The 14,856-nt window shown below is 42.9% G+C and overlaps 1 protein-coding gene across 1 annotated transcript in view; it reads right to left on the reverse strand.

Annotated features, from left to right (window-relative positions):
* Positions 1–415: 415 nt before the first annotated feature.
* ZBTB8B (zinc finger and BTB domain containing 8B) overlaps positions 416–14,856 on the reverse strand; it is a 33,930-nt gene continuing 19,489 nt past the window's right edge. The window contains exons 2-5 of the mRNA XM_077296009.1: positions 8,061–8,194; positions 4,435–5,369; positions 3,945–4,123; positions 416–2,821 (exon numbers count right to left, since the gene is read on the reverse strand). Of these exons, the coding sequence (XP_077152124.1) occupies positions 2,525–2,821; positions 3,945–4,123; positions 4,435–5,338 (1,380 nt within the window). The 5' untranslated portion in view covers positions 5,339–5,369; positions 8,061–8,194 and the 3' untranslated portion in view covers positions 416–2,524. The remainder of the gene's footprint in view (positions 2,822–3,944; positions 4,124–4,434; positions 5,370–8,060; positions 8,195–14,856) is intronic.

A 14,856-nucleotide genomic window follows, 5' to 3' on the forward strand; every position in this document is an offset into this window, starting at 1 on the left:
GGGATCCATATTCATGTAAAAAAAAAAAAAAAAAAAAGAATTGAAAAAAAAAAAAAAAAAAAAGATATACTTACTTTCTGATGTCCCCCGGAGTCCTCCTGGCTCTCAGCGGTACACGCGGCAGCTTCTGTTCCCAGGGATGCATTGCGCGAATCACCTGAGATGACGTTGCAGTCACGCGACCGTGATGTCACAAAGGTCCTTCGCGCAAAGCATCCCTGGGAACGGAACGTACCGGGAATGCTGCTGAGGAGATCGGGGGCCATCGGAAGGTGAGAATAACCATATTTTTTATATTATTTTTAACATTCTATCTTTTACTATTGATGCAGCATCAACAGTAAAAAGTTGGTCACACTTGTCAAGCACTATGCTTGACAAGTGTGACCAACCTGTCAATCACTTTTTGCTTCAAATCACTTGGAAAAGCGCAAGCATTCTGCAAGCTAAAAATGCTTGCAAAACGCTTGTGTTTTGCGGGAAAAAGCATGCGAATTTCGCATGAGTTTTACCGGCAGCAGGGAGTTGCGGAAATGCTGCGGACATTTCCGCAGCATTTCTGCATCGTGGGCACAGAGCCTTAGTCCTCCTCAACAAAAGTCATTTAACACCAGCATTTCAGTGAAAGAGAAACATGTCTCTCTCTCCTTTTTATTGGCTATACATAAGGTTTGGTGTATTGCCCTACATTATGTGTAGAACATACGCTTCTCTTTACACTGAGGAAACAGAGTATTTTCTAGAGTGTAAGACAGCAGTGCACACTTTGCATAGGCCCTGAATCAACAAGTGTTTTCACATGAATTTGCAATCATATACCCTTTATATTTCGTAAAGTTTTCTTACTTATGGTGTGGGCTGCACTTAAAGAGGATATCCGGGACTTTAGACAAAAAGGCATGTATTTGCTATCAGGAATTCTCTTCCCATTGACAGGGCGGGACTACTGGTGTTATGCTGAGTGACAGCCGGCTCTCCGCTGCCTAATTGGTAGAAGTCGGCTGTCAGTCAGCATGACAACAGTAGTCCCACCCTGTCAACAGGAAGAGAAACTGCTGCTCTGTTGTCAGGGAGCAGCTGAATCTCTGGCAGGAGCGGTCAATGACCGGCGCTGGGTACAACAGGTGAGTAGTTACCTCTGTTAGCAGCTACATGCCTTTTCATTTAAACTTCAGTGGAGCAATTCAAGAAAAATTTCTGTAAACTCATTGCTAGCAATTTCACACTGATTTATCTCCAGTTATAACTTGCTCCAGAGCAGTAGGAGGTTGCTGTGGCACAGATATACGTATAAATGTGTAACAGAAGCCTTGGATCTGCACAACTCTACAGGGAATTTACAAACTCTATATGGTACTGCAAAATCGTGTGGATTATGTTGCCCTATGGAAAGTTTTGTTGCACTATTATCAGTCACTGTCACATCCTGACATGCAGTGATTGAAAAAAGATATATTTGGAATTAGATCGTAATTTTATTCATCCCTATGTATAGCAATTGCCATGTGATCACTAGGATCCTGCAACAAAAGTGTGTAGGCCCAGCCCAATCTTGCAATGTATTTAATGTGACATTCTTGGTCTTTCCTTAGTTTCATGGTGTCGGATTCTCATATAATGACACAAGTGGACAACACAACCCTCTCCATATTTGTCTGTAAAAACATGTCCTGGATATTAGCTGCTACAGTGAATTTTCACATGACGAGATTTGCTTTTAAGAGCCAAGAAATATGACTGAGTAGATCGTGAGAGTAGTATAAGGGTATGTGCACAGAGGATCTGCAGTCGGTTCTTTAAAGTATATTTTTCCTAAAACGCTGGAGCACTTCAGAGCAAATATGCCTGGCTGTAATCATGCAACCGGGCTCCGATTCCATTCCCCTAGTTTGTGTACCATGAATCAGGTGACAAGTTCCCTTTAAAATTACCTACAATCCATGAATGCCTACTTTAAAAAAAAAAGGGTGAATGTATACAATATCACATACGGCAGAAATAGAGTTTTGTTTTACTCTATTACATTACTGAAAGGAACATTTTGTAAGACAGAACTGTAGAACCATCTACATAAGACAATCAGTCCAGGCTGGGTAAAGATGTAAAAACATCTGAAGATGCCAATACGTTACCTTTTCACTGATGAAAATAAGGAGAGTCACTTGACTGCCATTTTGTGTTGAATCTGAAGTGATAACAGAATACAGACTGGGGTCGGTCTCATCCAAGCTCACCAGTTCGCAGACATACGAAGAAGAGCATTCCAGGAGATGCATATCAAAATTAAGACAAAGTCATCTGACATTGGATAACAAAGGAGTTTAGTGCACAGCACTAAAATAACCAAGAGTAAAATATAAAATATCCTGCTGCTACTGAAGTAGTAGCACTGTACAGAACCAAGAAAGCTTAGAACCTGCTGACTACCAACAGTGGTAGAAAAAGGACGGCATGAGCTTTCTGGTATGATGCTACCTAGACGGCCTGTGTAAAGAGGTGACCGCAGGATCTTCTCACGTGTGCATCACATTAGTACTTCCCTGTGTATCTGTTCTTTATCTTCCACATCCTCCTCCTCCTCCTCCGCCACGTCATTCTCATCACCGGACTCAATGTAAATAGGCCAGTCTCCATCTCCTTCATCCTTGTCCATGTTTTCTGAAGCAGCTTCTGTGTGGCCTGGATGCTGGGAGTCATCATTTGTAGTTGTGACACATGTGCAACTGTCACACAAACCAAAACGCCTCAAACCAGGAGACAAACTGCTGGTAAAAGTACGACGGCAACCTTTACAGATGATGGGACGGTTGGAGCGATGAACCTGGGAAAGCAAAGGTAATATTGACTTTTTTATGTTTATCCAATGCAGCAAATCAAAGTACAGAATTCCCTGTTATACGTTTTTGGACTTACTGTCTTGCCATAGCAATTGTGAACTATACAATAAATAGTTAAAATGCTAATTCTTTTTTTGGGGATTCCTTTTGGCCGTCCATCAGGCTGTTGTATTCTGCTGTAAGCAGTGACAACGAGCGGGTTTAGGCTCTTTAAAGTGACTCTGTCACCTGAATTTGGCGGGCCCTCTGTCAGTCCGATGGGCGGTGTTTCCTCAGCTTTTATTCACCCCTTCGTTTCCCGCTGGGCGCAATATTTTCTGGAATTTCCATCGGTTTCCTCCGTAGTTCACAAGTGCGCAAAGCAATCTTGCCTTGTGCACGCGCAGTATGCTTTGCCCAACTGAGGGCAAAGACGAAAAGCATTAGTGCGCATGCGCCGGCGCACTATGTCCCGGAACACAGCGAAATACATCGGACCGGACAGAGGGCGTGCCAAATTCAGGTGACAGAGTCCCTTTAATGTATATCACAATAAATGCAGTAGCAAGTTTTCAACACAGATGACAGAAATAATAGGTCTCTTTCTATATCCCCTTCCTATTTTCCCTACACATAAATAACTAAGACTTACAGGTAGATTAATTACGAATGGCCTTGTGAACATCAGTCTTAATGAAAGGCTCACTGGAGCACAATGCACCAAATTCGTTAAGAGGCGCATGCCTTCTCAGTGGCGTGTGCCTTTCCAGAAACGCTACTCCAGTCAGAGTTTGAAGTGCCATTTCAGGAGTCAAAAAAGCCAGCACTCTTGCCAAATTTGTAGCCACTCCCAATCCCACCTAACTCCTTTCCAGTCCCACCCATTTTAGTGCATGACTTTAAACTGGTGTGAAAAATATTGCACAACTCCACGTTGCGTAAAAAACGTACCGACTTTTCAAAACACTTTACACCAATATTAAGGAATAAAAACTTATTAATTTGCCCTTTAATATTTTACTTCAAAACTACATATACTGCTGCAGAATAACAGAATTACTTAACAATAAAAGCCCTACAAGGATCTACGCACCTTTAAGGATTACATACAGAAAGGAATATACTCACTGTAAGTGAATGGCTGCGCAGGTGCTCCTGACGTGTAAACCTTTTGCCACAGATTTCACAAGGATATGGTCGCTCTCCTGTGTGCGAACGAATGTGACGCTTCAAAATACCCTTTTGTTTGGCAGTGTATGGACAGAAAGGACACTTGTGTAGCTTGATTGGAACCACTAAAACGTCCCCTGATTAAAAGAACACATTATTCTGCTTAAAACAAAGTTGGATTTATTTGCATATCTGACAATTTTTATAAAGATCTGCTTTGTCATAAAGCGTTGCCTTTCTATTGATAGAATTAAACCATTTTATTCAATGCCATTTTTATAATATTCACATTCATTTATCATTATTAATAAGTAAAAGACTACTGCTTATTTAATCAGGAAACTACCTTACAAAATATTTTACAATATGTAACAAAGTACAATTAGACACAAAGATGCAGTAGAAATAATAATAATAAAAAAAAATTATACCTAGATGGATTTATTACCTGCATCCTCTCCATACCAGTCACCTTGCATATCCATCATAGAGCTCATTGAGACACTTGCTTCCTCTTGCCTAGACTCAAAATCACGTGGAAAATGATGCACAGCGTCCTCTTTCCTCTGGGAAGAGCTATTGCGCAAAAGCGCCTCTAAAAACTGCTTCATATGATAATTATTACACGATATGTCCATTCCTGGGCCACCTTGTGGACTTTCTTCTCCTTGTTCCAGGCCTTGCTGCATTGGATATGGTTGAAGGCCTTCAGTTACTTCCACTACATCAGAGTCAAACTCTTCTTTAGGTTCCATCACTTTGGTAGGACTTTTGTCTCCTGGAGAGGCTGCACTTGTAGGATCCTTAACCATAATTTCTTCAGAGTTGCAGCTACTACAGTCACCACATGGGGGATCTTTCTGACAATCACTCCGAGTTGTTTTTATTGTCAATGACCCAACTGTACCTATTCCGCTGCTAGGACCATCACTACCGCTATCGGCTTGTCCAAAAGAACTCTCCTTTTCTATCTTCCTGCAGATATCAAGTGAAGATCGTATGTATGCCTTACAGAAGTTAACCACATCAGTCATCTGGAGGTAGCTTGCTGCACTCATAACTTCAATGACATTCTCTCCACACAGATTTAGTTTTCCTGAGTATAGGAAATCCAGGATGGTGGAGAAGGCCTCAGATGTCACAATGTCAAGAGAAGCTGTGCTGTGTCTTCCACTGTCTTGGATGTAGTGGACTAACATAGCCCGGAAATAGCCGCTGTTGGCAAACAGAACATTTCTGTGGGCTTTAAATATTCGACCTTCCACAATGATGCTACAATCACAAAAGAAATCTCTTTTACGCTGCTCATTCAGCTCTCCGAGGAGCTTGGAGTAATATGATGGCATCTCCATGGCTCCAAGTCAGCAAGCAAATTCTCGGCACCTGCAACACAACTAGTGTCAGAACTGCTATTCTCAAAGAACTTTGCATACAATACATACATGACATTATATTGTTACATGACATTATTTTGAAGAATAAATTAATAAACATACAGTTCTATATTAAAAGGAGTTTTCTGTTTTTCATTTTTTTAAGCCAAAAGCTAGTTTTATGCAGGAATATCAAATTCAGTGGTACTTGGGCTGGTTTCACAGTTGCGTCTTTGTGCGCAGCATTTCATCTGCATACATCCGCACGCATCCTGCGTACTTATCTTAAACATGGTGTACGCAGGGACATGCGTTCGCCTGCGGATGCGTATGCATGCGTCATTTCTCGGTGTGCGGCGGGGTCCGGCGAATGCACCATGTTGCATTTTTGGAAGCGTTAAAAATTTGTCAAATATGCGCAGGCATGCGGATGAGTGCGTTAAAAGCACATTACTGTCTATGGGAACACATGTGGACGCATGTCTTGCGTATGCATGCGTTCGATGCGCTTGTGTACTTCCGACTGCGCATGTCCAGGAACCGTTTTGAGACACGCCCTCCTGGAAATATCGAATGCATGCGCATGAAAAACACAAACGCAGGCAAAAAACGCATACAATCGCAGAATATTTTTTTTTCGCCATCATGCGTAAGCTGATGCGGATAAAAAATGCTGCGTTAGCGGTTTGTGGATGATACGCTGCGCACAGACGCAAATGTGAAACTAGCCTTACAACTTGCTGCTTTCAGGGCCGGATCTTCGCTGTTGCCCTTGGTTATTATTGACATAGCTGCAACAGTGACGTTCTGACTACAGTACATGGTCACTGCAGCCAATCACAGAGCTCCGGGATCTCATGCCATTCACTTTGGCCTCATTAACGAGCAGAGTGATAGGTTGCAGCGGTCACTTACTGGAGAAGCAGGGGTTAAGTACAACTGACATTTTTTTACATACAGCAATCCTTTGGCATAAAAAAGTTAATTACTTAAAAAGTTTAATACTTCAGCCATGTTGGATGGTTTATTGCGCTTTTGCCCAACAATATACGGTAGTTGCAACTTGTGTAAGGCAGTGCTTTTCACACCAGCATGATAACAAGGTAGTGACTCAAGTTCAACATACAGGGCTTTATTTGGCAACTTACAAAATAACTCAAAGCTTTATCATCCGGTGCGCAGCTGGAATGTCCGTATCCAGTTCAACGCTGTTGGCACCTACACCAGCGTAGGAATCTCGGGTGCATAATGGCTTGGCCCAAGTCTCTGGCTTAGGTCTGTGTTTAACCTCACACAGCCAGGCAGACATACAACCTCCAGCTCTGCTGCATAGGAAACCAACACTGACACACCCAAACCTTACCTGCATGTTTAAATGTGAATTGTGGCCATGGGCCACTTGCAAGACCAGAACAGGAGGGAAAGATCCGCTCCACTACCTTCCTACTGATCTTTCCAAAAATAAAAGCCTACATCAGGTTATCGTAAATCTGACTTGGTCAAATATCTTGACCCAGTCCACACTTACTTACATTTTGTGTTGTAACCACAGCTGTGGCTGTGACTACAACACTCTACAGCAGGTTCAGTATGTTTCCAGACACCCAGGGGGACAGATATTGACCCTCACATATGATTACCATCACTGTGTCACACTTGCTAATGACCATTTGTTATTACATACATTCTAAAAAGGGATCTGTCACCAAATTTTACAATAGAAACTACATACAGTATTAAACAGATCATGCAGGCCTGATGAAGGTGCTGTGCTTGCTTGAAAATCCAAGTCAGAAAGACTGTCTAGTCCTTTTGAAAGTGTTCCTGAACCCAATATCAAGATTAATAGTCATTTTGGCTTTTTTTTCCCCCCAATTTATGTACACCAGCCTCTTAACCTAAAAATGCAAAGAGACTATCTTGTAAAATCCGACAACACAGCCCCTTTTAAAGGGGTATTGCCATTTTAATGTGATGACATATTGCTAGGACATGCCACCACTTTACGATCAGCGGCGTCCAATCTGAGGGACACAGCCATTTTGGGAGTGCAATTGCCCCTTCATCTTCAGGCTGAATGGGTTCTAAAGATTGGACCTTCATGTAAAGTTATGACATATCCTTTTGAATGGTCATCACAGTATGAGATGGGATACCCATCAACTACTTATAGTTTAATTTTAAATTATACTCCATTATTATGAATGCCGTAAGTGAATTTTGCTTAGCTGATAAAGTGATTATGTGCAGTGTAAAAGTATGACGACAAAGTCCAGCTGGTGCATGTGGCCATGACTCTGCCCATCTTAGATGACCAATTTAGCTTCAAAATCAAGTGCCATTGCCAATCGCTGGTGGGCAGGATCATAGGCTTCATGCGGCAACTGGACCACACAGTCCTTCTCCAAGGACTTCCCCAATATAATTTAAACTACTTGTAACTCTTGTGCTTCATACAGATCACATTCTACCATTGGATACTGCTATCAATTGTGCTTAATACGAATAATCGGGCATTCTATTCTCTAGAATATTTAGTCACGTATTTCAGCATCCTTAATACTTGAAATACGGCAGTTGTTCATACTCACAGGCATTTACTATTAGCACGCATTTTGCTTTCAATTGTATGGCAGAAAACTCACTGGCAAATCTGAGGCTTATATAATGAAACATCTACATTTTTTCTTAGCATGCTCACCTTTAATTGATATGAGGGGTCCAAAGAGGCCAGTGAAGCAGATTGGCAAAAAAACAATGCAGAAGTACAGCGGTCTATGTGGCAGCTCCCCCAAGATGCATAGATAATTTCAGAGAATCTCTATTCTGATGAGGCTGAAAAAAAGAACAAACAGTAGACAGAAAGATAATATTTAAAGGATTGTTTCATCTTTTAAAATGGGCAAAGTTGTAAAGTAAAATTGCAAGCAACTTTGGAATTTAGCTCTTAATAAAAATCCTTTAAGTTCTCAAGCAAGGAGAGTAGATCTTTAAAGGGGTTGTTCACTACTAGGACAACCCTTTCTTGATCAAAATGTTTGGCCCCTTATAAAATAATAACACCTATACTCCCCTCCCGTGACGGCACAGTTCCTGCGGTGTTGGCACTCGCTCCCCTGGGCTCTCATATGTGATGAGCATGAAGAGGAACTCCGGGTTGCAGCTGTTCCCTGGCTTTCTCTTTGTTGGTTTAGTCCAAAGGCCAGCGTCGCAAAACTTCACGAGAGCCCCGAAGAGAGAGTACCAACTCCGCGGGGATGGTGCCAGCATGGGTGGCGAGTATAGGCTTTATTATTTTATCAGGCCTAAAAAAGGGTATGAGAAGAAGTTGTCAAAGTAGTGGACAATTTCTTTAAAGCTCATTGATATACACTGTGTGCAGAATTATTAGACAAGTGAGTATTTTGACCATGTCAGCATTTTTATGCAGATTTTCCAAATGCAAACTGTATAAACCTAATTGCTTATTGGATGAAGCAGATCAGGTGATGGTTATTTGTGTAATGAGGGGGGTGAAGCCTAAGGATATCAGCACCCTTTATCAAGGTGTGCAGTATTATTAGGGTACCGTCACACAGTGCCATTTTGATCGCTACGACGGCACGATCAGTGACGTCGCAGCGTCGTACGATTATCGCTCCAGCGTCGTAGACTGCGGTCACACGTTGCAATCACGGCGCTGGAGCGATGCCGAAGTCCCCGGGTAACCAGGGTAAACATCGGGTTACTAAGCGCAGGGCCGCGCTTAGTAACCCGATGTTTACCGTGGTTATCAGCGTAAACGTAAAAAAAACAAACAGTACATACTCACATTCCGGTGTCTGTCCTCCGGCGTCTCAGCTTCTCTGCACTGTGTAAGCAGCAGAGCCGAAAAGCAGAGCGGTGACGTCAGACGTCACCGCTGTGCTCGCTTTCTGGCTGGCCGGCGCTCACAGTGCAGAGAAGCTGAGACGCCGGAGGACAGACACCGGAATGTAAGTATGTACTGTTTGTTTTTTTTACGTTTACGCTGGTAACCACGGTAAACATCGGGTTACTAAGCGCGGCCCTGCGCTTAGTTACCCGATGTTTACCCTGGTTACAAGCGAACACATCGCTGGATCGCTGTCACACACAACGATCCAGCGATGTCAGCAGGAGATCCAGCGACGAAAGAAAGTTCCAAACGATCTGCTACGATGTACGATTCTCAGCAGGGTCCCTGATCGCTGCTGCGTGTCAGACACTGCGATATCGTAACGATATCGCTAGAACGTCACGAATCGTACCGTCGTAGCGATCAAAATGGCACTGTGTGACGGTACCCTTAGGAAGCTTGTTTTACTCATGCAAAATCGGCCAAGAAAAAAAAAAAATGTTAGTCTTACAACTAGTGATGAACGAGTGTACTCGTTGCTCGGGTTTTCCTCGAGCACGCTCGGGTGATCTCCAAGTATTTGCGAGTGCTCGGAGATTTATTTTATGTCGACGCAGCTGCATTATTTACGGCTGATAGACAGCTTGAATACATGTGGGGATTCCCTAGCAACAGGCAACCTCCACATGTACTCAGGCTGACTAGCAGCCATAAATCATGCAGCTGTGTCGACAAAAACAATCTTTGAGCATGCTGAAATAGTCAGACCGCCCGAGCATACTAGGGAAAACCCGAGCAAAGAGTATACTCGCTCACCACTAATTACAACGGGATGCAGCACTCATGAAATTGCTAAGATGTTGGGGCATGATCACAGAGCCATGAAAAGTTTTGTTGCCAATAGTCAACAGGGTTGAAAAAAAATGCGTAAAGAAAAAAAAAAAAAAAAAAAAATGATGTGGATTAACTGCTAAAGATTTGAGAAGAATCAAACGTTAAGCGACCAGGAACCCATTATTCCTTTAGTGCTGTCATATTTCAGAACTGCAGCCTCCCTGGAGAGCCCAGAAGTCCAAGGTTCTCAGTGCTCAGAGTTATGGCCAATGCGAGGGAGGCTGAAACAGGACCACCACAGAACACATACAGTTAGGTCCATATATATTTGGACAGAGACAACATTTTTCTAATTTTGGTTATGGACATTACCACAATGAATTTTAAACAAAACAATTCAGATGCAGTTGAAGTTCAGACTTTCACCTTTCATTTGAGGGTATCCACATTAAAATTGGATGAAGGGTTTAGCAGTTTCAGCTCCTTAACATATGCCACCCTGTTTTTAAAGGGACCAAAAGTAATTGGACAATTGACTCCAAGGCTATTTCATGGACTAGTGTGGGCAATCCCTTCGTTATGTCATTCTCAATTAAGCAGATAAAAGGCCTGGAGTTGATTTGAGGTGTAGTGCTTGCATTTGGAAGGTTTTGCTGTGAAGTAAACATGCGGTCAAAGGAGCTCTCCATGCAGGTGAAACAAGCCATCCTTAAGCTGCGAAAACAGAAAAAACCCATCCGAGAAATTGCTACAATATTAGGAGTGGCAAAATCTACAGTTTGGTACATCCTGAGAAAGAAAGCACTGGTGAACTCATCAATGCAAAAAGACCTGGGCGCCCACGGAAGACAAGAGTGGTGGATGATCGCAGAATAATCTCCATGGTGAAGAGAAACCCCTTCACAACAGCCAACCAAGTGAACAACACTCTCCAGGAGGTCGGCGTATCAATATCCAAATCTACCATAAAGAGAAGACTGCATGAAAGTAAATACAGAGGTCTCACTGCACGGTGCAAGACACTCATAAGCATCAAGAATAAAAAGGCTAGACTGGACTTTGCTTAAAATCATCTAAATAAGCCAGCACAGTTCTGGAAGAACATTCTTTGGACAGATGAAACCAAGATCAACCTCTACCAGAATGATGGATAGGAAAAAGTATGGCGAAGGCATGGTGCAGCTCATGATCCAAAGCATACCACATCATCTGTAAAAGACGGCAGAGGCAGTGTGATGGCTTGGGCATGCATGGCTGCCTGTGGCACTGGGTCACTAGTGTTTATTGATGATGTGACACAGGACAGAAGCAGCAGAATGAATTCTGAGGTATTCAGAGCCATACTGTGTGCTCAGATGCAGCCAAACTGATTGGTCGTCGTTTCATACTACAGATGGACAGTGACCCAAAACATAAAGCCAAAGCAACCCAGGAGTTTATTAAATCAAAGAAGTGGAATATTCTTGAATGGCCAAGTCAGTCACCTGATCTCAACCCAATTGAGCATGCATTTCACTTGTTAAAGACTAAACTTCAGACAGAAAGGCCCACAAACAAACAGCGACTGAAAACCACCGCAGTGAAGGCCTGGCAGAGCATCAAAAAGGAGGGAAACACAGCGTCTGGTGATGTTCATGAGTTCAAGACTTCAGGCAGTCATTGCCAACAAAGGATTTTCAAACAAGTACTAAAAATGAACATTTTATTTAAAATTATTGAATCTGTCCAATTACTTTTGGTCCCTTTAAAAACAGGGTGACACATGTTAATGAGCTGCGACTCCTAAACCCTTCATCCAATTTTAATGTGGATACCCTCAAATGAAAGCTGAAAGTCTGAACTTCAACTGCATCTGAATTGTTTTGTTTAAAATTCATTGTGGTAATGTCTACAACCAAAATTAGAAAAATGTTGTCTCTGTCCAAATATATATGGACCTAACTGTAAGTTGGAATCAAGACTGTGCTAATAAATATCTGAAGGCAGATTTTTCACTGGTTTTACGGCCTTATGACAGTGACTTTGCAGATCAGATGGATAGGCCCGTGGCTGGATCAGCAATGAGCATAGACCTCCACTGTAACTCAGACACCAGCAAGGTGGAAGTGGGGTACTGCTATGGGCTGAAATTATTAAAGAGGAGTTAGTTGGACCTTTTCACGTTGAAAATGGACTCAAAGTCAACTCCCACACCTACTGCCAGTTTTTAGAAGACACTTTCTTCAAGCAGTGGTACAGGAAAAAAAGTCTTCATTAGTGATGAGTGCAGATCTGCCTATTTGGCATAAAAAAAAAAAAAAGCTGAAAAAAATGACCACTCCTGCCAGGAATTCAGCTGCTCCTGTCAACAGAGGAGCAGTTTTTGTTCTTGTTGGCAGGGCAGGACTACTGGCGTCATGTTGATTGGGGAAGCAGTTTGTTAATCAGCATGACACCAGTAGTCCCACCCTGTCAACAGGAAAACAAACTGCTGCTCTGTTGATGTGACATCAGTGGAAGTCTGTGACCACTCTGTGCTGGCAGAGGATGGCACAACAGTCAGGTAGGTAGCAATTACCTACCTACTAGTGTTAAGACCCTTTTTCTTTAAGTCCTGGATAAACCCTTTCTCTGTACCTGTGCTGCTATTGTCTCATGCGAGAGAACTGGATCACACTAAGGCTAGTTTCACACTAGCGTTAACTGCATTACGTCGCAAATCCGTTTTTTACCGAAAAAACGGATGCGTCAAAAAAAGTGAAAAACGTATGCAACGCATACAGCATTTCGACGGATCCGTCGCAAATCCGTTAAACGTTTCCGTCGAAAATACTGGATGCGTTGCATACGTTGCATCCGTTTTTACCATCCGTTGCATCCGTTTTTACGACTGATCCGTTTTTAAAATGGGAGGCTCCCACATTTGATTGGCTACTGGAAAATATGGAAAACTATATAGTTACTGTTTTTACAGCCCATCTTTGAGGGTTTTAGTTTTGTGGCAGCGATGGAAGGTGTTCTTGTGAGCATTGCTAGTTTGGTTACCGACATTATCTTTGAGACGAATCGCCTGGATATCATAGTGCGGGAGGAGGCGGCAGCGGAAAAACGGAGGATGCTTCTGCAGCAACGGAGACGGAGGCGACTCTGGATACATCAGATTAATGAACTATGGATGATGATAAAGGGATCCAAACCCTAACCCTACCCCTAACCTCACCCCTAACCGTTTAATGAACATTTTCTGACAGTCATAGTGCCACGTATTTCAGTGCCACGTATTTCAGTGCCACGTATTTCAGTGCCACGTATTTCAGTGCCACGTATTTCAGTGCCACGTATATAAGTGCCACGTATATAAGTGCCACGTATATAAGTGCCACGTATTTCAGTGCCACGTATTTCAGTGCCACGTATTTCAGTGCCACGTATTTCAGTGCCACGTATTTCAGTGCCACGTATTTCAGTGCCACGTATTTCAGTGCCACGTATATAAGTGCCACGTATATAAGTGCCACGTATAACCACGTAGTTATAGTATTTATAGTACGTGGCACTTAAACACGTGGCACTTATATACGTGGCACTTATATACGTGACACTTAAATACGTGGCACTGAAATACGTGGCACTGAAATACGTGGCACTTATATACGTGGCACTTATATACGTGGCACTTAAATACGTGGCTGGCTGGGGTCTTGTGGCTGGCAGTCTTCTCTCTGGGTCTTGCTGGCATATGTGGGGTTGAAGGCCCAGGCCAGGTTTATATAGATTTGGGGGTGTCTGGCCAATTGGCAACAAAATCCAGCTTCTGAGCATGCTCAGTGTAAAAAAACGTATTGCAGCGCTGCATTGCGTCGTACGACGTGTCCCGACGCATCCGTCGCTCATAGGCTTCCATTGTAGCCAACGACGTATGCCGCAGGATGCGTCGCGACACGTTTTTTAGGCGGAGACAAAAAACGTTACAAGCAACGTTTTTTGCCGACGACGTGTGGCCAAATTTCGACGCATCCGTCGTAAAACGGACACGACGTATGCCAATCCGTCGCAATACGTCGCCAATACAAGACTATGGGGAAAAAACGCATCCAGCAAAAACTTTTGCTGGATGCGTTTTTTCTGAAAAAAGACGTTTTGAGACGTAATGCAGTTAACGCTAGTGTGAAAGTAGCCTAAGATGACACACGTGACAGAGCTTGATCCGAGTGACATTAGCAGGCAAGCTACTCCCGTATGAGAGTATTGACGGCTGTGTGACCCCAGCCTTCCCATTATTATAGCCTCCTCTCCTTATCTATTAGTATACACTGAAAAAAAAAAAAAATTGCCGGACATGCATCTAGCTCAAAGCATCCCTTAAAGTCGTTTTCTAGGATAATCTGGAAAGGAACACCCAAAAATCCTCTCATCTCTTTGTGACCGCAAGCTTTCAGGCAGTAGGACCTTATTTTACTTCTTAAAGTGGGATGGGGAAAAAGATGGCGTATTGGCAAGGAATAGCAAGAGCTGGCAACATCAAGGACCCTTCTGCCATGCTACCTATTATTACACGAGAGCAGTGTGTCTGCATGGATTATCACATCCCAGAGTCCTGCACTGGCATGTATTAATTATCGTGAGTACTACCGGCTTCCAACAGAGCCATACTTTTAGGCTATGGTCACACTAGCAGTATTTGGTCCGTATTTTACCTCAGTATGTGTAAGCCAAAGCCAGGAGTGGGTGATAAATGCAGAAGTGGTGCATATGTTTCTATTATACTTTTCCTCTATTTGTTCCACTCCTGGTTTTGGCTTACAAATACTGATGTAAAATACGGACC

This window comes from Ranitomeya variabilis, chromosome 3 (genome assembly GCF_051348905.1).
Source record: "Ranitomeya variabilis isolate aRanVar5 chromosome 3, aRanVar5.hap1, whole genome shotgun sequence".
Lineage (NCBI taxonomy): Eukaryota > Metazoa > Chordata > Amphibia > Anura > Dendrobatidae > Ranitomeya > Ranitomeya variabilis.